Below are 26492 nucleotides of genomic sequence, written 5' to 3' on the forward strand. Positions count from 1 at the left end.
ACCAGATATCAACTGACTTCCTTTCCTATATTTACAAACAAACGAACACACACACACACACACACACACACACACACACACACACACACACATATATGTACAGTATATATGGGGAAGACAGGAAGTCAGTTTTATATGTATATATACATATATATGAGGACAGGATATGTATATATATGCATAATTGATATATGCATACATATGGTATATATATGTATAATATGTATATATATATATATACACACACAGGACTGTCTCATACAATTAGAATATTGTGATAAAGTTTTTTTATCTTCTGTAATGCAATTACAAAAACAAAAATGTCATACATTCTGGATTCATTACAAATCAACTGAAATATTGCAAGCCTTTTATTATTTTAACATTGCTGATTATGGCTTACATCTTAAGAAAACTCAAAAATCCTATCACAAAATATCAGAATATCATGAAAAAGTAATTTTTGTTTTTTCAATTGCATTACAGAAGAGAAATAACTTTTTTCATAATATTCTAATTTTCTGACACAGTCCTGTATATATTTAGATGTGTGTATGTGTGGCTTATTTTTTCATGGATTTATATTGAGTTAAAACTTCCCTCTTCTTACCGACGATCGCTCTGTTTTCAATAATCTGTGGCTGACTTAAAATGCGTTCATACTTTCCATTCATCCATCGGTGACACTTCCATTCACTCGCGCAGACACACACCTTGTGACGTTGTAAAGCTCCTCTGTTTGTCATCATCCGATACTCGCCGGGTTACATACCAGCCCGGACAGACGCGCCGCCATCCGCTGCCCTTCTCTCGGCTGTGGAGCCTGGGGGGGCGGGGGGTTTGGGCACGGCGGTCCTGGGCAGGGCAAGGGCGAGCGGGCGGGACGCGGCCGTGGAGCGCGGGGCGCATGCCAAAGGGACGCGCTGATTGACAGACGGACACGCGGAGCGCCCTGTGCGGTACCGCTATCCGATCCTGCCAATAACCCGGTACCCGGTGGGAAGGAGGGGGTTAGTCAGAGGCGTTGCTCCGAAGCGGCAGCCCGTGCGGGAAAATAGAGCAGGACAGATTCCTCCATCCCGCGGGCTCCCTGTCGGTTGTCTCCTCGCCTTGGAAACGCACGAGGAGACGAGCCGAGCCCATCCTGTCTGGACTTCTTCGGTCAGCACCCGGAAAAAGACGGGGTTTTTAATCGTTTCTCCGGCTGAAACTGGGGTGATCGGAGTGGATGGACGGAGAGGTTAGATTTTACTTTGCAAACTGACTCAAATATTAAAAAAAAAAAAAAAAAATCAAACATTTTTGGGAGAGAATACACGGACTGCGCTTTCTGTTTTTTTTTTTTGTTGGTGTTATTATTTCTAATAGGATCTGGTTGAATATAACGATGCGTTTGTGAACCCAAGTTATCACACGTGTGAGCGGTATTTTTTCCTACGTTTTTCGTGGAATAACGAGATACCGAGGAGATGCGCAAGAGGGATTAAGTCCAGTTTTGGTGCGTAATCTTTGGTTAAGGCTGCCGAGCCGCAGAAGTAGTTGTGCCACCTCTCTTTCTTTTCCACATTCTACCAATTTTTCCCATGGAGTAGGCTAAATCACAGGTGAAGACTGAAAAGAAGGGTGGATTTATCCTTTGTCGCCTGGACGAAGCAGGCGGATAATGTGCAGATTCTCCGTAGGATGGTAAATGACCGATGGGGAATCATGAACAGCTCTTCTGAACTCGAAGATGGGACGCGGCATAAAAACCAGGTACGTAGACCGGCTGCGGTGTCAGTGTGAAAGGAGTGGTGCCGGTGCCCTTTGCTTGGTGCAGTGCCGGACACACACACACACACACACACACACACACACACACACACACACACACACACACACACACACACACACACACACCACACACACACACTTCGGCAATGTGGCTTTCGTATGCATTTCAGCTCCGTACATTCGCTGCATTTTTTGTTTATTTATTTTACATTTTTACACCCCCCAACGACTCTCCGGGCTCGGTCACTTATTTTTTTACACTACATCCCCCTCGGCCCAGCCGCAAATTTTACAATCCCCACGGCCACTTGGATTTGATTTGCAGGGCGTTTAGATGCGCTTCGATAATAAGCAGTAAAATGGATAAAGTGTGGGGAATGGTTGGGGGGGATAAAAAAAAATCGCAACACGGAATGAATTAAAAATTACGCTCCCCCCCCCCTCCACACACACACCTCCACACACACACACACACACACACACACACACACACACACACACACACACACACGCAGCCATGCACGCACGCATCGGCCGGGCTGGACTGACTTAAGAGGGGACGCCTGTGCATTTAGAGTGCAGAGAGGTAGCGCACAGATTTCTTCCAATATATCAACACTGCCAACCTTAGACTGTCTCCAGCCTGGGCGACAGGAGAAAACGTTCATTATTTTGCAGCAAAGCAAGCTTACTTTTGGGAAGAGTCATGTTTTCACAAGGTCAGAAAAGGGTTATTGACAGCCCATAAGGTGGGTGGGGGTGTAGAAGATGGTGGGCTTCGGCTTACCAATACATTTCCGAGGCCTTACAGTGTTTGGTGATTTATGTTGTTTATCGCCTCAAGACAACAAGGATGAATTCTGTTGTGGTGCGACATCAGTGAAAGAGAAAGAAAATGTTAAGGTTCTGATTTGAAAACTTCCTCGAGGACCAATAATGTATTTCCATACAGAGAAAGAGATGGGATTCATATTGTAACACCTTTTGATTGAGGAGCCTCTATGTTTTGTTGCATATGCATATGCTACGTTTATGAATTAAAAGATTGATAAATAAATAAAAATGAACATGTGGATTATGGAAAGAGTCAAATTGAAACTGCTTTTTGAGTAATATGTTAAAAGCTTCATATGTGTTAGTTGATATCCAATTTGTCTAGTGCACCTGTAGGTTTCAAGTTGGAGACTGAGCCATTTGCATGGGTGTACCATGTAATGCCTCATTTATTTCGGATCATGGAGCCTCCTTTTTTTAAGGGCGACATGCACAAAATATTCTGCAAAGCCATTCCTGCTATACTTTAATCAGTTCTTGAAGGTCATAGTATTTAATTTTGAGATGAAAAATCATCAGTCTCCTGAACCTGCCAGAAAATAATATTCAATAAAATTGATTTGCCACAAGAGGGGTTTTTTTTTTCCTTTGGAAGATCAGCTGTAAATGACTAAATGACGCTCTAATGTGTTGAATATTAAGCCTGAAGGATGAAAAGGTAAAACATGTCCCATAACGCCAACTCGCTCTGGATCAGACAGCATTGGGGACTGTAAGATCATATGAGTGGTTCCGAGAAAAAGCTAATGCTGGTATATGTCCCTCTCCTCGCCACATATATCTGCGTCTTTCTTCTGCCCATGTTGTTTTACTATTACACAGACACACATAAATACGCCATCTCCCTCACTGTCTGCCTGTCTCTTTGTAGTCTTGAGAAGTAGCAGTAAACCCCTATCACTAGACTAGTGCTATTGACACAGTCATTTCAGAAGGGTAGGATGGGATAATGGAGTTCTCCCGAGGTCTCTGTTTTTTCAGATCTTAAAAAAATTCCTGGGCCAATGTTTGTCTGGTCACTATTCATAGTTGATTTGCTGTTGTATATAAACTGTCACCCCCCCCCCCACACACACACACACACACACACACACACACACATAGTAACAGATGGAAGCAAGTCTGAATAAAGCTCCAGTATAACTTTAAATCAGTCTTGAATTGGACCCACAGGAAAGGAAGCAACAGAAAGGGTGACAACCTTGGTAGACATTAAAAGTAAAGAACACAGTAGACAGACTTCCATACAAAGACTTTCAAGGCATTCACGTTCAATTCAACAGTTTCTAATTTTTCTCAAAACATGTTTTCGTCGTTTTACTGCATTTTGTCGCAAATTTTTTTTTTGATGAAATGCGATAATATAATAATAGAATCTTCATTTGTGGTATGCTTTTTATTCATTTTTGTATTTATATTGTTTTTAAAGTCAGGATTATTGTCATTTTATCTTTCTTCAATTTTTATGGAAGCGCAGGATGGGAAAACAAAATGTTCTGTAACAGATCTTTAAAAGGTGCCATGATGTTCACCACCGTGAACTGGCATCTATGGAAAAGGGGGCAGCGCAGTTGGAAGCCAGTCAAGTCCCTCCATTCTTTAGGGCAATGAATGAATAATCAGGCATGTTTTTATTAACTTGCATTTTTTGGTTTTGTGAGAAAAGATACATTATTGTAGTGGTGGGATAATATCAATTATTGCATTGAGGATTCTCTCGAAAAGTGGCTTTGGTGTTCAATTAAACCTTGATTATGTATTTTTTATCATACATTCTTTTGATTTTTTATGAGTAAGGACATAGGGAAGGTTACCTAATAGCAGATAATTCGAGCCATAGTTTAATTATATCAACAGAGGGGTTCAGTAGCTCGTATTTTCACAACATAGAAGTCCCCCTAATGCCTCCAAGTCCAAGCTGGGTTAGATTGAGTTTTTGAATTTTCTTTTTGATCCAAATGTGAGTATGAGTGAGTTAATCAGTGTTTGCCCAGTCAACTAGTGCCACTGACGTGACCCAGCATCAGCTAGGAGTCGCAGCTTCTGGCTCCGGGAATTTCATTCATTCATTCATTCATTCATTCATTCATTATTTGAAATTATCTCTTGAAGTAAAGGAGGTAGGGCAAAAAGTCGGAATTCAAATTCTCCATGTCTCCATTTAAGCACTCATGGTGACAGAGCCATATCAAATATACAGTCAACGCAGTTACATTGTGTCGATGGCTGATTTTGTGGCCAGTGGTGCTATTGAGGAGCCTCTTTTTGTCTGCCCCCCTTCTCCTCCACCCCAACCCAGCCTGTCTCATTAGCGCTTTCATTTTCCCTGAGCTAGGAGAGCAGTTCCAGGCATCATGGTGCTGTTCTCTGGCTTGAGCCAACAGTGGCAATTGTTGCACTCGTGTCTGCTTCATGGGATTCCAGAGGGGAAATGTCCTGTGCTACAAAAGGCGTTTTTGTGTTTCTCTCCATTTTGCTCTGGCCAGATCATGTCACTGGACTCCACCACATACAATTGCACCTCTCCTCGCTCCTCTTGCCCTTCAACGCATGCAAGGAGACAGACAATGAATAAAGTGTAAATATGTGTGCTGGTTGTCCTTTCTTGCAGCAAACTCAGCATATTGGTTGCGGTTTAGAAGGTTAACATCATTAACATCAAAATTTTCATTGGCCATGAAGGGATTAGTGGCAGAGTCTAACAAGAGCTATAAAACATTCAGCTAATTTTAATTAATACAATATTCTTCAATGCTTTGAGCTGCAACCACTACATTTCGTCATGTATATTATATAGTTGATGTAGATGTATAGATGTATTTTGTACACTTATATTCGTGGAGATACACACACTCATATACAGTATATATATACACACGCACACTCACACATACTGTAAGACAAATCAGTAAATCTCTGTTTGAGTGCTGAGCTAGTTCAGCAATACTGAGAAACACTTCAAAGAATTCTGAACCTTCAAATCATCAGAATGACCATATACGTTTGTGTGCAACACTCCAGAAGAAAACTGGTGTTTACCAGATAAATATAAACTGAAGACATCCACATTTTCTCATGTTATGAGAGCCCAGGTATCACTTAGGAGGGAACAGATCCAAATCACAAAATCCATAAGTTAGAAAATAATCTTAACAGTTTATTTATCTAGATCAGACAGAAAGTTTTAAAAGGTATGAAGGCATGTCTTGACAGCACTCACTCCAATCCTGCATCTATCAAAGATATACACTAGGTAGCGACCAACTCAGAGATTATGTCAGGCCGGCATGACAGCCATGGCATGCGTACTGAGACATATCTGTCAGGATTTATCTGTAGCTGTAATTCACACACCACGCTGTCACATGTTTCATAGACTTGTCATTTGAATGCAATATCTCTGACCAAAACTGTGATTTATTTTCCAGTTGTTGTCTTGAGATTATGATACATCTCTTTCTTTGAAGCTCACTATAAACAAAATGTGTGATCTAAGATCACATGGAAATACTTAAAATACGCAGTCAGCCCAGCTTTGAAAATATGGCAGTGGTATATAATTTTTCTTCAAATGTCCCCTCTGTTAATGAAAAAAAAAAGTTTTGTCTTTCTCCTTCTATGAATAAATCCAGAATTGTTTTATTTTGTCATTATGAAATGAAAACCATGATAAGTTAATTATCACCATACAATAAGTACACATCTTGCATTTGGCCCTTGCTTGGTTTCAAATGGTTTGTGATGTAATTTTAATGATACACTGACTTCAGAAAGTTAAGATGATAGTTCTGCAATCTGCCTGACAACTGTGTAACCTAGAAGGATTATTTATGATCAATACAAGTGCTGCACATGTATGAGGGAACATTTCTCACAACATAGCTACGCTGTTTCACGCCTTAACATGGATAGGATATAAAACATACTTTTAGAAAAAGACACATATCATAGGGAATTCCAAAGGAATTGTAATGTCGCATTAAGTATATTTTGTTGTTCTTTGCTTCCAAGTTCCACTTCTGCTATTTCTGTTGTCTTTCCCTCTTCCGTCTTCCCTCTTCACCTCTTTCCCGTTGGATAGTGTATCAGACGTTAGGGAGCAGTTCCCAGGTTTCCCAGTTTCTAAGGTCTCTAAGACACACATTTATAAGGACCACATGCAAAATATAAAGTAAGGTCTGCCTCATGGTGTTAACATAAAGGTAACTAATGGAAGACCTTCTGGAAAAGTTCATGATGCATTTGGTCTTTCAGACTCTCAAAGAAATGCAACCCTGGATGGTTTTTGCTCGTGTCTCCTTGCAGTCAAAGGAAAGGTTGATTATGTCAAGTGCCCGTGCTTGACAGGTCATGATCCTTTTCTGCTACCATATCAAGCCACCTTAACCGATCACTTTAAAGATAAGAGGTTGCTGTACTGACAACTGAAAGTTTTATTGCTATATTATATAGTCTGGGGAAGCTGCAGCACCCTCTGATGCCAACAGATGCTGAAACAAAATACAATATTGAATTTTAACATGTTGATCCTAGAAATAGCAGGGGCTGACCACAGCTGGCATCACAGCTGATTTTTATAACAAGACTAAGGAAGACAGAAAATTTGAATTTTATTTCAAATTTGCTGAAAAAGACTCCTGTACAATATCAGTAGATACACTAGTCTGCTCATCACAGGTTCCTATACAGTTAATATTACCTTTACCTTACAAATTTTACTAAATGCAACTCCAACAAAGGATCTAGACCATATCATGTCCAGAACAACCTTCCACCTTTCAAAAATGATTATCAAAATGAACATCTTTCCAAAGATTGCACTTACATAAATTTGAGCATTAAAACCACAGCAACAGTGAGCATTTTGAATTGAAAGACCATTTACCTGATTTGGAAACACATCAATTTACAGACATCACCTGCATGGGGAGTAAAAGACAATATATCATTTTTCAGTTCATCCTCACTTTATCTACTATGTTTTACTGCATTTGCCAGAAACTGGCGTCATCATGGTTAGTGAAATAACTTTCAGCTTTAAACTCGAATGTCAATAATATCGATATTTAGATGATAAGGAAAAAGGTAGTTTGGTCTTTTGAAACAGGTACTATCATGATGAGTTGACTGCATCTGCATTTGTGTAGTTGATATGGTGTAGGATTTCAAGTTGGTTTCTTTGTTAGACTAATCCCATTGCAGAGCCAACCAGATGAAGGAGTTTGGACCATGGATTGGAAGCATACCCAAACAGTGGGAGTTGGCTGGTTCACTGGACTTTTGATTTCCCTGTGGGGATGTGTAATGGCAGCAGTTGAACTCTAACAACCTCACCTTCAGTTTGCTCCTTTCCCCACTACAATTGTACTGACCCAGCAATCACAGGCAAAAAAAGAAATCAAAAGTTTATCCAGTGAAATATCATAGGAATGTTGGCCACACTTGTTTTTTTTTTTTTTTTTACCTGATTTACTTGTTTTCTGTGTGCATCCCTTCAAATCAGTCATTGGGCTCTGAACGAAGACAGTGTGATGTTATTGCGTGGGTGCATTCTTTGCAAGTGGTTTTGTTTTAGGGAGTAATGTATTTATATACAAAAAAAAAATATCCCAATTTCACTGTCACATCAATGTTTCTTTAAAACACTGCCTTTTACATTTTACATTGATATACAATGCAGTGTGTTTCAAAGTATTTGTGTTCCGCCTTTCATCCTCTGATGGGTTGGCTCTTTTCTTACACAAATGCTTGTCTAATCACCTCTTTTATTTTCCTCTTTTTTTGTCTTTACAGTGTCTTTTCCAGCATGAATCCTGCCATATGAGCTCAGTGCAGTCTGATTCATTGCTTTAGCATTGTTGAATTGTCGGATCAAAACCTAAGTGGTTCACGGGAGTGCAGGCCTATTGTTAGAGTTAATGTATGAATGTGCGAGAGGAGTGTGTGTGTTGGTGGATCAAAGTAGTAACGAGCCATTACTGTCAATTCGTTACGTAAGTGAAGAGTGCTTTTACGTTGCAAGTGATTTAGTGCCTTAATGGAGCAGTGAGTTATTTTGCTTGGTTTTCTGCTGCAGACAGATGGAGCCATTTTGTGTTAGGCATATGTACATGTAGCCATGTGAAGCCAGAGCTTTAATGCATCTAGCCACCTCATGCCCTTCTAGCTTTGTTCATTCTTTGTCCTCCTTTCTTATCTAACGCTCACATTCTTCTGTGTATTTTTCTCTTTTTCTCTCATCCTATAGGCCATCTCTGATTGACATAAAAAGGACAGGACATTTCAATATCAGATTTCTGGTGCTTCTAGGTGGCAAAGCGGCCCTCAGAGAAAAAGCAGGCAAGGTGAGAAAGGGCAAGGATAAGCTAGATGTGAATGGCAGAGAAAAGGAAGAAAAAGTATACACAAGTAAAACAAAAATGATGGAGCAGGAGGGGTGATGTTGTAATTTGAAGGTTCCAGATCTGTTAAGAAGGAAGCAGGCTTGCCAGGGGCTCATGGGATTTTGGACATCTATGTAGATTCAACTTCTTTTTCTTCACATGCATAAAAAAAAAAAAAAAACATGTTTTATTATGTATTGCACATTGCTTGGATAAGTTCTAAGGCTCATCACAGACGCCCCAAAGCATCACCCAGGGCTAACCCATGTTCAAAATAACAACTGCAATACAAAATAATTCAAACTAATTGAAAACTTGATTCTTGAAAATTGTGTTGATTTTGTGCAAAGCCCCTCTTTACAGTTTTGAACTGAGAGCAATGGATATACCTTGGTAGGGAGTATTTTGAAGACACAGCAGGGCAAGGCTGTACTCCACTTTCTGTGTATGTATTGACTGATATGTCAGCAAGCTGACCTGATGGGCAGGGTTTCACAGTGGAGGAGCTAAAAGTGTGTGAAATAGAGGAAGACGAGGATGGCTAAGGCATTAGATTTCCATCTGCACCACACAACCCCTTGTGTATGTTGGTCTGCATGCTCCCTGTCTCCTCAATAAAAAAAGACATGAAGGTGGGGTAAAGGTTAGAAAGGAATAAATAAATAAATAAATAGAAATGGAGTAAGCATCGCCACATTTTTGCCCCTTTTGCAACATTTTCTTGGTCTATTCCTTGCTAAATAACTAATTCAAGAAAGAGAACAAAGAGTAGGAAAAAACAAAACAAAATAACAAAACAAAGAAAAGAACAACAACATAGAGATCACCTTCAGATGTGATGTGTGTAGCTGGGAGAGATAGAAAAACAAAAGCATGAGTATGTGTTTCAGAATTATTCCATCCTTCTGAAACAAGCCAAGTCACTGATTTTGTTTTATATGAATGCAGTAAGAAGTGTCCCATTTCATCCTAGTGACCTGGTCTGTATCCTTAATTAAAACCAGATTTGCTTGTGTTTGGATATCATACATATGTTGGTAAATCTGATATTATGTTTAAACAAATGTGTCAGTTCTATCATCCAAAATGTTCACTGACAGTATGTCTTTCAAAGAGACAGAATAGTGGTCTAATGTATTAATGGATGTGCGCTATGGGATGTTTTTATTATGATGCACAAGGTACTGGGAAGAGAAAATGCAGATTGATTTTATTACAAGTCAGAAGTTATTAAATTTCCATTGATTTCCAACATTGCCCATGATGTATCAAAGCCATTATTTTCCTTTTCCCTTTAACTTATATCTTGCCATCAATTCTCAATTTCAAATGCGTTTTTTTTTTTCTCATATTTTACCAACTTAGTGGGCTTCCTCATTAGCGGGCTGCAGTGTAGTTTTCCTTTTCAATACAAACATCACCTGCAAAACACATACCAACCATACATTTGGTGGTTGTCCTCCAAAGTTACGATAAAATGGATCTGAAAAGATTTGAGGAACATTATAACAAGTTCATATTGTAGACCTTTATATTCCCCAGATCTCAAAGCAGTTGAGCATTTAGAAATGTGCTGGACAGAGAAGTCTGATCCATGCAACACCCATTTTGCTATTTCCAGGACTTAGGGGATCAGCTGCTAATGCCGTGGTGCCAGATGTTGCAGAACACCTTCAGAGTTCTGATGGAGTCCATGCCTTAATGGCCCTTAAGAAGAAAGATAGAAAGGCCTTTGTTTTGTCACATTTAGCTATACATTCAGCACAATATCTGGGAAATCTGTCCTCTGTATTCAACCCATCATGGATAAACCACCAGGCATGGGCAGACTTAGCAGTGCCTGGGGAGTTAGGGATTCAGTGTCTTGCTCAACAACACTTCAACAGGCTAGGCTAAGCTTGTGAATCTGACGAGGACTGGTTGTAGCCAAAACAGCAGCTCTTACCAGTGACTCAAGTCATGAGTATAAAAGATATCTGATAATTTAATAATCTAGTCTATATCAGTTACTGAACTATGCCTATAAAGTCCATTTTTACAAAGCTTACAATATCTTAATTCTGTACCTGTGAACACTGACATATACTGGTGCACAAATCAAATGACATACCACTGGAGTTCCATTTTATGAGAGTGTATGTGCCTGGTGAGAAATAAGACTGAAGAGTAATTAAAAAATGAATTAATTTGTATCTAAAATTCAGTGAACAAGTGATTGTAAATGCAGAATCAAGCTATCGATCTAATCACCTCCAGATTTGGGTTGATACTGTTGGACAGAAGGAGGGAGTTGACAATGCAGTTTAAAGTTAACGTAAGGACAAAAACATGGACTACTGCTAAGGGTGTGAACATCTTCTCCACCACTAGTAAGAGGACTTTTTAAATTATTATGTTTTACCATCACATTCTATGATTTAGCTGCATTTCTCTCTTATTTTTTCATCCTTGTGTCTTCAAAATCATATTATCGGTTTTCGTCTGAGTTGAATTAGGTAATTTCTACCGCATTCTGGCTTTGTACATTGACTTCATAATTACTTATTCAGCTTAACAGAGGAAACATAATGGTGGTATCATGGACAGGGCATCCACAGGTGTTTGAAGGCTAGCACCAACATCAATTATTCATGTCATAATTCAAGGGGAAGCGAGACTCAGTTGGAAAGAGTGGTCATCACTTGAATCCCAAGCATCTCCCAGCCTGCCAAAGTATTGTAGAGCAAGACACTGCCTCCTAGACGCTGTAATGGCTTTCCGCATGGTACACATGGTACGAATGGTATATATACTGTATATATTCCTTTGATATGATATGAAGAGAGGAAGATGTTTGACCAAACCAAGATTTAAAGGAAGAATGGATAGAAAGAATGGATCTGAAACTAATTTTAAGATCATATTTCAGCTATGTATCCTCTTAAAATCTGATGCCCCATGTCTGGACAACCCTATTTTTTGATGCTATATTGAAATTTAGTGAAGTGCTAAGTGAATAAAAATCATACAAGTGTGACACAGCTCAGTGTTTTACAGCCAGTATCGCCAATGCACAAAAAATCTGATCCACCACCAACATCAAAGAGAACTGTAAAAACTATGTGATGACAAACCATCCTGCAAAAAATTACATTTATACAATGATAGCAACTTCCATCTAATCTGGAACATGACCTTGGAGATAAAGTGAAAAATCAAGATAAACATCGAGTCTGGCCACAAAACAATGAGATTTAAAAAATAAAGCTTTTTGAGAATGAAAAGAGAAAGGATTTCACACTTTCTAGGTATGTTTTAACGTTCAGGGACTAGTTTATAATACAGCGAAAAATAAAAATTATGTGAAATGATGGTTTCCTGAAGGAAACTGTTTATATCCTGCCTATAATGCATCTTTTCATATTTTCTCCAATGGTATCCAGACCATGATCTGTAAATAATAATTTCATTGTTACCTTGCATTGCAGATATGGTATGTTCTTTCAACTGAATCAATAATGGTGTTGTGTTAAATTTGTGGTCATTAGAATGTAAATAAAACTTTATAAAACATGTGAAGTAAAGAAAAGGTGGAAAAGGAAAGCATTAGAAATTTTGGAAAAGGCTAATAAACAAGTGTATACATTAAATACTCAACAAGATGCTTACAGATTAGGAGTAACATAGATATGAGATGCAATTATTGCAGTTATTTAATATTAATTAAAAACTCAAACTAATGGCTAATATATTAACAGACTTATCCATCAACATCCATTATTTCTTCATCATCAAAAATTCAATCTGGCAGACTGTGTGCCATTATTCAGATGTGCTGCAATAAAGAGACATATTTGAATAAATGAAGAATTGTAAGTCTTACTCCCATTGCTAGTTGGTATTCCAAACACATCATCTGAATGATTCATACATGAAATCAATCAAAAACTGTAGAAAGTGGCTTGCTAAAGAAAGAAAGAAAGAAAGAAAGAAAGAAAGAAAGAAAGAAAGAAAGAAAGAAAGAAAGAAAGAAAGAAAGAAAGAAAGAAAGAAAGAAAGAAAGAAAGAAAGAAAGAAGCATATTTTCTTTTTAGCAGGGTTGCGTGGGTTTATTTAATTCACAGTAAAAAATAAGAAATGAAACTTAAATCATGAATAAATAGAAACAACAAAATAGAAAAATATGAATAATCCAAATGTTCATGAGCCACTTACAGTAAGTGAAATTTGACTTATCAGATGTGATATTGGTGCACTGCAGCTTACTTACTATATGTTTCTATTAGCTGGGACTTTTCATCCATCATCAAAGTGTTTCTAACGCCCTGCTATGAATTCAGATGAGGAGTTTATATTTACCATGTTCATATATATATTTTCTTGTTTCCTAAAATTCTGCATGTAATTGCGATGTGAGACTGAATGACATTGGATATGGAAATGAAGAAAACTGCAGACCACGGTCTACTGATTTCGTAAAACATGGCAGGATAGAGAGAGAGCAGGATGGAGAAACAGACACTTGCGTCTGAAACTTCTTTGTGGGCAGACACTTCAAACCAGATGATCAAATACACTAAAACACACAGCAGATACAGTATTGTATAGTTTTGTAATAAAATATACAGAAATATTGGTCAGGATTTTTGTATGTATATTTTGAGAAAGAAATTTAGAGAAATGCAGGGAATGACCTGATTTTAAATGTAAATGTTTCTTTACATAACACGTCATTACTTTATGCAAGTTTTTATCCAAACATCAGTACAGCAATATACAAAATGTTTACAATTACAATACTGTTTTATGCTGTACTGCAATTCTCCCATTCAAAGTACAAAAAACTGACAAAAAAACCTTTCCTGTGCTTGTTTGAAAAAAGTCCCTAATTATGAATTAACAAGTTGATATGCTGGACCATGACAGTGGATGTCTGTGGAGGTTCTCGGTCATCCAGGTCAAGGTGAGTTCTTGTCGAAGTCTTGGCAACTGGACTTGAATTCCTTCACTTGAACATGTTTCATCCCTAATCTGAGAGGCTTCTTTCTGCAGATTCTTTACACCTCCATTTACACAACCAGCCACCATAAACTAGACCCGCCCAAAAATCTGGCATTTATATTCAGAAACTCTCCATAGGTCATTAGAACTGAAGAAGCCTCTCAGGTGAGGGGTGAAACGTCTTCAGGTGAAGAAATTCAGGTCCAATTGCAAAAACAAGAAGATTTCGACAAGTATGACTGTGGATGGTCAGCATTTCATATCTCTTGAAATTGATTGTAATTAGCAAAGTCATGCAGAGGACATAAACTTGCAGGCAGTGTAAAAATTCTCATTACATTAATTAAAATATAAACTAGCAGAATGCATGTTTTGTAGGAAGACTTACAAGTCCTTGATCCAAAAGTGGTATGTAGTGCAGGTTTTCTCCACACATCACTGTGAGGAAAATATTTTAAGGGTTACGTTTAGTTGAGGGCTACACATCATGTAGGAATATTATCATATCTAAAATATTATCATATCTATCTCTATTTGACTATAGCCTAATTGTTCCAAGCAAATAACACACACACACACACACACACACACACACACACACAAACACAATGACAAATATATATTCCTTTATTTACTTATTTTTTTGTTTGTTTAAATTAATTTCTTATTAAATACATTTTTTAAACCTCCATAACCATATACTGCAAAACATGGTGCAAGCCCATCCATGGAGAAAGGGGCTTTGAGGGCAGACCATAATGCCATTTGATGGCTCAATTGATGAAAATAACACATCTTTCCCCTGTTCTTTTCTTTCTCCTTTTAAATTGATTAAGGGATACAAACGTGTGAGGGATATACAAATACATTATTGCTACGACAGTCTAGACACTACAGCAGTGAAAACAATGGAGTCCTAAACTAACACTTGGGGCCTAGCAATATTTGAATTGCATTCTCGTGATTGGCCGAGACATGACAGACGTCAGATATGTCCCCTACCCCCGAGCTCTCACTGACAGGCTCTGCACAATATTGTTCTCCATTGAGACACCCGTAGAGAGTTGGAAACACAGACTGTGATGGAGAAAGGCCACATTATAATTCTTTATTCAAGAAAAATCCTGGCATGGGTGAAGAGTTAGTTGATTAGTTTGGAGAGTTGACAGACGATGAAATTGGGATTTTCAAGGCTTCTAATTTATTCTAAAGTACTTAATATTGACCAAACCAAGCCAGACATTACACTATATTACATTGTCACCGTATATCCTGCACCAACAAGTTACTAAGGAGAGTTCCTTCACACTTGCCTTCAGTACATCACAGCAAGCCAATACTGGAAACACTGCATTGTGGGATTGCATTACTTTGCTCTCAGGATAATTTGTTACGGTTATCTGTTATAGCAGGGGAGGGGGCCTCATATATTTTATTCTTTAGCTGAACACTTCATTTGGACCTATTTACATCGTATTCATTAAATCACTGTGACGATGTCTTACTTGTTTTCATCACCTGATGTTCTCATTAGCTATTACTAGTCCCTAGGAGATTATTCCATCCCATAAGGGATGGAAGTGGATGAAGGATCAATGCACTAATAGGAACAGACAAAAAAACATATGACAAAATGCTTTGTTTTGCTTCCCACAGCCTCGCTATACCTAATTAAGTTCTTACTTCATATTTGAAGTCCTAAGTGGAATATTTCTTGCTAAGCTGTCAGACAATCATCCAAGTGCAATTGCTGTCTGAGTTAATTTTGAAAGTCTTTACAGTCCGTCAGCACTGTCTCAGTCATTTGCCTGCCACCTTTAGTCAATCTTCCTTGCAGATACAATGACTAAAACATGAAGTTAGCACAAGAAGGGAATTTCCTACAGTGTGCATTGGGAGTGTATTAAAGAGAAAAAAAAATAGCTAAAAGGAATCCTCTGATGTCCAAACGTTTGAGAGGCAATCCTTAGACAGACAGAGAAGCAAAAAGCCCATTTCAATGTGGCAATACTTCCTTGGAGATGGAAAGTATAATTGTCATATAATCTCTGGCAAATCTTGAACAAGGTTTTTCAGTTTTGCTTTTGGCTCATGTACCATCTCCTTCAAATCGTCCCTACACTTTAAAAGTTTGACTCTCAGTTTCCCTCACCAGGGAAATAGAATCTGGCAGTCTCCTTACAGGCCTCTATAATGTGTTAACATAAGAAATCAATCAGACTCACACTATTTCTACAGCCCCTTAGCTCACATTGATTTGTTGCAAATGCGTTGAAGATGAAGAGAGACTCTTTAGCACAATGGTGGTCAAAGGGAGTGGATGTGGGAGAGAAAAATGAAGGGACGATGACTGGCAAGGGATTATAGGTTTCAAAAAAAAGCAGTTACGGGAAAAAAATAGCAAAGTTGATATACGATGTTATTGACCCATGATTTGGTAGGGAGACAGCGTAGTCCTCCGGGTCAACTTCCTGTCTGTCAATAGAATTGCTGATAAAATGAACATCATATGAGAAAATGAACATAATATTTGTATTTCAGACTACAATAATGGAATAACTATGAGCTATGGTTTTGTCAACTCTAATGTCACAAATGTCAATGTGTGAAATTCACTGCCATCAAAATCAGGGATCATTTTTACAACATTGACTTACATTTTCACAAAACATAGTAACCAGAAAAACTCATAGAAAACGTTTTGAACTGTAATTAAATTTTGTGATTATGAATCATCATTAAATCTGAGAAAGGAAAATAAACCCCCCACAGACAGACAGACAGACACACACACACACACACACACACACACACAATATTTCCTGAAAGCAAGGCAGAGAATTTAAAATATGCTAATTTGCCAATACATTTGCATGATCGTACCTCAGAAGAACCAAGACTGGAAATCAGCGGGACGATTAGTAAATACATTGGTCTGAATGATCAATTGAAATTCTACTAATAGTTTCAAGGGAGAAAGAAAAACAAGAACAATGTTAAACCAAAGATTTTCTCGGTAATTCCTGAGCCTCCTGCGGATATCCAATATGATTTTTTTTTTCAGTTTCAATTATTTCCAGTATTATTATTATTGTTGTTATTTTTGATTTACTTTAAGTTTTAAAATAATTTCTTTTGAGGTATATTAGAGTAATGCTGCTCCAGAGCACAATACTGTGTGTTGGACACAGAATTTCTCCTTTGAGCCTAAGTAGATTTTCGATATTTTTTTGTCCTAATCCTCGATCATCTCTGAAATAACCCTTATATGTAAGAATGTATATAGTTACAAAAGTGATGTGTTTTTGAGTGCTTTGACGGTGTAATTATTTTCTCAAAATTCAGTCACGTTTAATCTTAACAATTGTTCTTATTTTAAAACATAGTGTCTTTCTGTTTCCACTCAATTATGATTCAGACCAATTTCATATTACATGCTCTCGTAGCTCTGGGGGGATAACCGCAGGCGTGCCTCACAAGTAAATTTTGTCTCTGTTTTTTAAATCTCAAGAGTGAAAGGCTTGTTTATCCGTTTGGCAGAAGATTACTGTCTGAGGTAAGAAAGAAAAAGCAAGCTCAAAACAGTAGTAGTGCAGTGTATTTATATGATGGCCATGGAGGCACCAGGGGAGGCTGATGAAGATGAGGATCGAGGTGGATTACTCAGATAGTAGTACACCACTCAAGGGCTAAAATCATATGTTTATCTAAAGCTTTTATGAAATACACTGGTGGCAAAACATATGTCTGGCTGTGGCCATATGCAGCTCAGCAGGCTGGCATCTCTGCGGGGGTTGCGAGGCTGATTGAAAGGGTTAAAGAGGAGATTAAAGAGATAATATACATTCATAATCCCCAGCACTTTAAGAGGGTGCAGAGATGAAACTGCCTCCGACCACAGGGCAGGACATGAGGAGAGAACATCAATGGCCATCAGGGTCAGCCATCACCATGGTTACAGATTATTCAGAATAATTATCTGCCATATGTGCTTTGTCACAATTAGAACTGGGCTGTGAGCTTGATCAGGGGTCAAATGCTCATCAGAGTACTTTGGGTGGTGGCAAATGTAGTTCCCTACACCATTTAAAAGAAGAAAGTTCAGCTTTGTCACTCATCTCATCTGTAACATGAGCCACAGTTGCACAATCTGTTCTCTGATACTAAGAAGATATTCTTAGAGATCTGGTACTGAAAGCCAAAACACTTTGTAGATATGATTTACACGAAATGTCACCCCTATATACCCGTCAGCGCAAGCTTTCAAACTCCCCAATCTTCAATTATAAATATCATGACTGAATAAAAATGCTTGTTCAATTTCTATTAGAATCGTGAGCTTTTTAAAATGTGTTTTTCATTGAAGGACACATTGAAGAAAATCAAAATGTGGGCTCTGAAGTATAAGATGATGTTGTTTTGGAAAAAGGAGAACAAACAACTGTAATTTCCTTCCATTAGAAGTTCAGACATTTTAACTCATCACTGGAGTTTTCCCGCAGGTGGTATGTGGGGAATGCTTCATTTCTCACCAAGGCATGTTAGCACTAGTGCCCTGGGAGAAGCAGCAAAAAAGTGCAAAGTGGTTTATCCATTTCATCATTTATTCTAGCACTTTGACCCATGTGAGAAAAAACACTTTGTCTGTTTATTGTCCTTTTGGTCAGAAATGCCAATCTGATCTCTCAAAAATAATTTTCCTTCAATTAGTTTTGTCTTGGCGGCAATGGTTATCTTTGTGTTTATTAGTTTATTATGTTTTGCTCTCATGAGGATTCATTATAGACTTCCAACATCATTTTCTAAATACTGGGGGGGGGGGGGGGTATTTATACCTCATGAAAACTTGCATATCTGGAGGACCATGTCCCAAAAAATTCTGGAGCCAGTCCAATTTTGATCAGTGTGTTTTGAATTAAATGTCCTGGAATAAATAAAATTTAATACAAATTTTATGTAAAATGTCACATTTAAATTTTGGTCTAGTTTATTTAAATTTCCTGTGAACCTTTTAACAGAAAATGAAGGTATAAAGGGACAGTTGATGGATAATTGTACTATAAAACCTCAGTGTCTGACAATTCTTTCAAGGCTTTCAGCTGGTTAGTGACTGTCATACATTGTCATTTTTATGAATATCGATAATTAGGTTCACTAGTTGTTTTAATTATCACAGAAAATTGATGAGGGTGTTATCATCAGTATTACAGTATTACAAATACTTGATCACTTGTAATTAATTGAGTATGCAGAGAAGTACTCATTTCAAAAATTATATTTCAGATACAAAATTTAAGAAATATACTGTAGTCACAATATGCCTGTCATAATCTGTCTAAAGAGCTCTTATACTATCTCTGTTAGACATTGTTCTGGTATAGATTATTGATAATTCAGTGTAAGTGAAGAATCACAAAAGCCAAACAGTAACTTGAGCTCAGTCACACTATTTAACTGAAATCCATCCATCTTGTTCCGCTTATCCTGCACTCAGGGTCGTGGGGGATGCCGGAGCCAGCTGTCATTGGGCGAGAGTCGGGGTACAACTTGGGCTGGTCACCAGTCAATCGCAGGGCCACATATATGGACAACCATTCACTCACTTATTCATGCGGGGCAATTTTCCAATTTTTTTCTAATTAACCTGCATGTTTTTGGACTGTGGAAGGAAACCGAAGAACCTGGAGGAAACCCACACAGACACGGGGAAAACATGCGGACTTCACACAGACAGGTCTCCTGGTCGGAATCTAACCAGGGTCCTTCGTGCTGTGAGGCGGAAGCGCTAACCATTGCACCACCGTGCCGCCCTATTTAAGTGAAATTCAGATAAATATTTGGTGCAATTTTCTCCTATGCTTGAACATTAGGTAGGAAAAGGAGGCTCCCAGGAAATGACATGACAGGTCAATCTGGAGTGGATCTGAAAAGAAGGTGTGCTACTCTTTATACACGCAAAAGTCTGATAAATTATCTAATTTTCAATTATTTCTTTAACCTTTTTCCAGTAACCAGAAAACTCACTGATCTGCAACGTTTGCTATGTGAAAGTTGTTTTCTTCAGATGGAGATCTAAAATCTGTTGAGGAAGACCAAACCGGTATGCACTGACAATCTGGTCTTGTGATGCCAGGTGGTATTTTCTTAATGGATAGATAAAAATGTCACACGACCATAGTTTTAACTCAAAGAGGTGCATAAAGGGCAGTACTTAGTCATTGCCTGGTAGCTAATTTATCTTTTACCCGAATGTCTGAAAGAAAATGTTGTATTATTTCACTCTACTTGAAAACACACATAAAAAAAATCAACAAACAAAAAAAAACACACTTACTATGGCACTATCAAACAATAATATTCATCAAGGTTCCTGTCGGAATGCATATACTTCTATTTGACCCATGTTAAGTTATTGTGCTGTGTGGAAATAAATTATAATTAATTGTGATGAGATGAACAAAATATACTCTAATGTCGACTTATTACACATTTATTTTACTTAATTTAAGAAAGGCAATACCTCCCCAGCCACCCTTTTTGCAGTGTTCTTGTTCTAATATAAGTGAGGCATGAGCCAGCACTTCTCAGCTATTCTTGCTTTATCGTCAGATCATAATAACTGGGACCACTTGAGATTATTTGTCACTAAATGATTGAATGGGCATCTACATATTATAAAGGTGTCTGATATAAGTCAGTACAGTACCCCATCCCATCTACTGGTAAAGACTGTCAGTCACCAAGGTCAGAATCATCAATGAAAAGTTGATCTAAGGTCAACTGAACTTCCTTTTTACTTAAAAACAGTTCACATCCACAAGGGTACTTTTCTTCTGCTATTACTTACCAGAGTGGCAAGTAGTAAGGATGTTGGGCGGATATGAATGGAATTTGATGATTTTCCCTGAAATATAGTGTTGGATATATTTTTCAAAACAACCAAAATACAAAAATACAAGAGAACAAAACAAGAGACACATTGAGCCTTCTAAATTTAAATCAACAAGACAACAACAACCTAAAAAAACAGCAGCGGTAGCAGAGGTGGTGGCATTATTATTATTATTATTATTATTATCTTATTGTTATTTTTATTGATATTGATATTGATATTGATATTGTGTTATTCTATCATCCTAATAAAATTCAAGGCACTTAAAATCTTCACTGAGAAGAACTCAGTGTTGCAGATGCTTAGATCAAGTCTCGGCCATTAAGTTTTGATACTAAATGTTGTGAACCTTCCTGGCGGAGTACAAATGTGACAGTAGCTTAACTAATTTTTAAAACACTCACGATACCTTAAGCTTATTACTGTCACCTTAAATGCTGTTCACAATGAAACTGCTTTTCCCTGATCAAATTTGTCACATTGCGGCAGACAGGATCACAGGACCCTGGCAATATGGATGTGTTGAGAAAAGAATGTGGATGCGTCTAGACAAGTAATTTACGCTTAAAAACCAATTAAGTCTTATGCATTACTTAAATCTGTGGACTATTAAGATTGTCACCCATCACTATGAGCAGATACTCCTAGTCTGGGAAAATAATTACATTCTTTCTGAGTTATAATTACAGCCTTGAATATCTGTTTCACTAGCTAACAAAGCAGGCTCTTACTCTTTCTCTGTCTCCTCATTTCTCTCTTCCCAAGCCGTCGTTCCAATCTCTTGTCTCTGTAGACTCTAATGAAGTGGTTTAATCTCGTAACTCCAGAGAAATTGCCATCAGAGGACATCATTAATTAAGTTCTTTTGTGTCATTGTTTTAAAGTTTTTTCATGATGTAGCCTGTGATAATAAAAATGGTCATCATCTCTTACTATTGGTATGAGACTCATGTACATTTTGCTGAGTGGGCTTTGGTAACAATGTGTTGACTAATAAGACCAAATTAAACTAATGTTCTGTAAGAACTTTTATAATAGACTGGATTCCAGTTTATAAGGTTGTTGAATTATGAATTCATAAAACTGGAATCGCTTCACATCTTAGATTTTCTCTTTAGGAGGCCCTTGTCGATTCAAATTTTATTATCTGTCAAAGGGAAAATTGGTCTCCGTTAGATCTGAAAAAATGATGAACCATGGCCATGCAATGTAGCCTATGACAAAATGTCATGACAAGCGGCACGATATTCAGTTCATTTAATGCGGAAAAAAAAAACATAATATTGATGACATTAATGTGCCAGTGAAAGGATTAATGTTGACAGAGCAATTAAGAAAAACTGTTGCTAAATGCACTATCTATAAAAGGCTCTAAAACTCTACATCGGGCATCTAATTGGCATGCAAAGATAATAATTTCTTTACCACTGTGTGTTTGGAACTGAGACTGTTTACATGTGTCTCTAGTAGAAAGAATCATTAGAACAAAAAATAGGTTGATAAATGCAAGAACCCAAAACAGCATACATTAACATTTGACTCACAGTCTCCTAACCAATGAAACTATGTGTTGTGAAAAAATTAAAAAGTGCAAGGGTTGGTTGACAGGAAACCGCAGCAACTTTGAAAGGTTACAGGAGTGGTCAATTTATGTTTATAACCATGAATAAATATTGTTTTTGTTTCAAATTAAAGGTCACCTTACCTCTCAATATGACTATGTGTTTTTGATTACATTTTTGTCACATTGCATGTTTGTCACCCAGTTGAGACCAAATCTTGTCGAACAGGAGGCTGTTGTTCATGTCAGGTTATCATAACAACTGTCTGATGGGTTTTCTTGCTCTTTGAACTATTTCCTGCATGTTGCACCAAGACCACCAAGTTATCAGCAGCTGTATCAGTTACTGATGGAAAGTCTTCCACCGTCTAGTCAGAGTAAAATAAATATTGCACAATAATGGACAGACGTTTAAAAGCAACAAGGCCATGTTTGCCTCATTATCTTTGCAGCATATCCTGCTGACATTGATTGAGTTGCAGGGCACACCCTGAACATGCTGCTGGTCGATTACTGGACCACAGGTAGAGCACTCACACTCACACTCTCACATACAGGCAACCTGGGGTCTTCAATGAACCTACTGTGTGGTTTAGGATTAGGGAAAAAAGCCATAGCTTGTTGAAAGCCCACGTAGACACAGGGGAAATATGCAAACTTAACAAAGCACGTTGGATTCAAAACCTGGATTTTAACCTTTTTTATTTGAGGGGATTGTACTAACTACTCTTCAATTGTTCAAATCAAAATGATATTCCTGAAACTAGAAATTTCCTTGATATCAATAGTAAAGTTTTTGTCGTGGACAGCTGGTATTTGAAGTTGCACTTCCAATTTGAAAACATCAGAAAATAAGAATGTCCTTGGAAAGATTGGCTAAAAAACATTGGTTGAGTAATGTTGTATTTCCAGTTTGTGTGACATTGTTAAAAGCTTACCTCCAGACAGTGACTGATGCTTCACACCTGCTAACCACATTCAGCTGTCTGCAAATTGTTATACTTTGATTTTGTTTGGTTTGTTTTTGGTTGGATTTCTACAGACTCTGCATTTGAATGACATTTCCTTTGACATTGCTACTGCATTGGATTCATGGAAAAAGTGTCAGTTTTGGCAAAACCTTTTGCAAACAGCCATAAACCATGCATTTTTTTGCAAAAATATTAGTCACCTCATGAGTCAAATAATCCAGATGTTTGACCTAAGATGATAGCTTTTCAGAACAAAGTGCACCTCCATTTCCACATATCACCCACATTTTGAACGTGCAGCCTGTTGGCGGGGTAAAATATGTATCTACTCCCTTCAAAATGTGACAACCTGACATTAAAGTATACTGTATAAAACTATAGAAATCAAATCAAATCAAATGTTAATTACTTTTAGCCATTACACTCAGTGAGTTTGTATGAAATTGCATTTAATAAATGGAAAATTCTTCTCATGAACATAGACTGCTATGATAAAACATAACGGTTTTTACCTGTGTTTTCTAATTGAATTAATTTTAGTTTTTTTTTTTTATATTTAGTGTATGATTTATACCTGCTATTTCTATTTATTTATTAATTTATCCGAAAATTAGATTTAATTTTTCATCAGTGCCATATCTGCCTTCTCTTAAATGGCATTTCACTTCAGGTCAAAGGTTCTTGTATTAAATTAAGTAGTTATGTAATTATTTGTAATTTTTTGTAATTAAAAATGCCTGTATTCTTTCATTTTCTAAATTATTACTTTTATTACTAAATATATAATAAATTATATATTTATACTAGTTTAGTGATTCATTCATTTATTTGTTTGTCTGTTTGTTTACATTAGTGAGTCAGGAGATCTTGCATAGGTTCAAAGTATTCTTATCCAATTAGAACTTTGATTGCAGTTTGATTTCGCGGTCCTTTTTCTTTTTGCACTTTTCATACCAAAACTTTACTAAACTCTTTTCAACGAGCACTTTCTCCCCTTTCATGATTTAGAGTGTCCCTGGGAAAAGTAGTCATCAACACTCCCACACTTACATGTCCCCTGATGATGTATGCATATGCCAGCATATGCTGTATTGATTCAGGAGCCTATTTTTTACACAAATTCAAATTCTTATCCCAGCGAGGCCTTTTGATGGAAATTGCTTTTGCACTTAGGAGAGCAGCTACTAGCAATTTGCTATAATTTTGGTATACCCCTATATGTTTGGAATAATTTCTTAGCCAGACTATTTTGTATTCCCCTAAAAGTAAACTTGGGTTTGTTTTTTATGTTTTTTATGTCTGTAGTCTTTTTCTTATGAATAAAAAAAGTAAATGAGAAAAAGAAAACAACAAAGTACAGAGATCACGTTTTTTACTTGATACGTTAAGGCATGCCCTTTCTTTGTGATAGCAAAACTCTAGGCTGTTACAATTAGATTCTTAGTTCGATGACACTTGTGACCTGAGGACTGAAATCCAAAGCAGCATGAACTCTCCTCAGGGAAAAAATGAACATATAGCACTTACCACCCAATAATTCTCAAACAACATACCCTGTAGCCTGACTGCCACACATACACACATCAATAAAATTACACACACACACACACACACACACACACACACACACACACACACACACACACACACACACACACACACACACACACACACACACACACACACACACACACACACACACACACGCACGCACGCACGCACACACACATAGACAAAGCTTCAGCAAAAGAGCAAACCACATTTGTCTCGCCCCATCAGCAGCAAAATCTGATCTCTTTGCCAAGGTCAAACTCAAAAGATGTATGGCATATCCTGTGCATTAACACAATCACAGTAAGGGACGTTGATATACACAAACACATAGATTGATGAAGAGACAGGAAGATACACCCATAAGAAGCTAACCACGTCAGCCACGGTAATTTGTCATTCTGCAGGAAAGCTGTACTGTGTTGTCTATACACAGTTATCTATAATATATATGTATTATTTACAAGAGCCCGCATAGCAAACACATGCCAATGTATGCAAATGTATACATTAAGTTGAGACGGCTCTTCATATCCACGTTACATGAAGTGTCTGCTGTCTTACCACAGTATTATTAAAAAAGCACGGCTGCAGGGGAGAGATCTGTCTTGGCCACTAATAACATGATTGTGTGTTTGTGCTTCTATGTGTGTGTGTGGTGCGTTTGTGTGTTTTGTGTGTGTGTGTGGGGGGGGGGGGGGGGGGGAGGTGTGTTAATGTGTTTGTGTGCTGAGATATGTATGGATTTTCTGCTTATGAGAGTCTACCAGTGCACTTAACTGTGCCTGCAACAGTAATCAGAGCTGTAAGTGGCCTGCAATTTTAAAGAGAAATTGATGTGGAGACTGGCAAAGAGGTAGAAAGGTATATAATATGCACATAAAGTTATATGAAGCTTGCTTGATGAGAAATTTTGATTATTCTTGACTAAGGCAGTGGGAATAGCATCAGAATTAGTGCCTTGATATTCCATGCAATAGCAGGTGTCTTTAAAGCTCCATATGGTGCAGTTATGTTTTTTACTGTCATAGAAGTGCTGCTTTTGCACTTATATCCTGATGAGAATGCATCCCTGGTGACGTCTATCTGGGTTGATGCCTGTGATTGTTGTGTTTTATCCAGTCATTGCTCTACTCTTTACTTGCACTTCTAACCTGTGTAGATCTTACATATGAACATCTAATTACCTATCAGTAAAACACGTTTAAGTCAGGCATTACATTTACTATTTCACTGAATGAATGAATGTGATGGTGGAAAGCACACCTCTGCCACTGTCACCACCACCACACCTGATGATCTCCTGACTATGTAACATCTCCTGGTGTGATCCACGTTCTGAGTCATTGGAAGGAGATCCAGAGCCCACTCAATAGTGGACGCTGTCCCGAACTCCACTTTGTGATAGCCCTAAAGCCCTTACATTAATTTTATCAGTCATCAAATCATCAAAACTAATTTTGGTACACAGATAGAACCCCTATTTAACTCCTTGGCCATTCCAAAGTTTACAATTTGTCCTTTCATTCGTTTCAAAGCTGAATGCC

The 26492-nt window shown here is 37.7% G+C and overlaps 1 protein-coding gene across 2 annotated transcripts in view; it reads left to right on the forward strand.

Annotated features, from left to right (window-relative positions):
• The first annotated feature begins 1112 nt into the window (after positions 1–1112).
• Positions 1113–26492, forward strand: part of fibcd1b (fibrinogen C domain containing 1b) — a 110028-nt gene continuing 84648 nt past the window's right edge. Inside the window, exon 1 of one of the 2 annotated variants that reach the window (XM_086152226.1) lies at positions 1113–1755. In XM_086152226.1, coding sequence (XP_086008352.1) covers positions 1684–1755 — 72 coding nt within the window. In that variant the 5' untranslated portion in view covers positions 1113–1683. The remainder of the gene's footprint in view (positions 1756–26492) is intronic. The other variant, XM_086152227.1, reaches the window with a different exon arrangement.

The sequence above is a fragment of the Fistularia commersonii genome, chromosome 9 (genome assembly GCF_037954325.1).
Source record: "Fistularia commersonii isolate RoL2024-O1a breed Wild chromosome 9, RoL_Fcom_v1.0, whole genome shotgun sequence".
Lineage (NCBI taxonomy): Eukaryota > Metazoa > Chordata > Actinopteri > Syngnathiformes > Fistulariidae > Fistularia > Fistularia commersonii.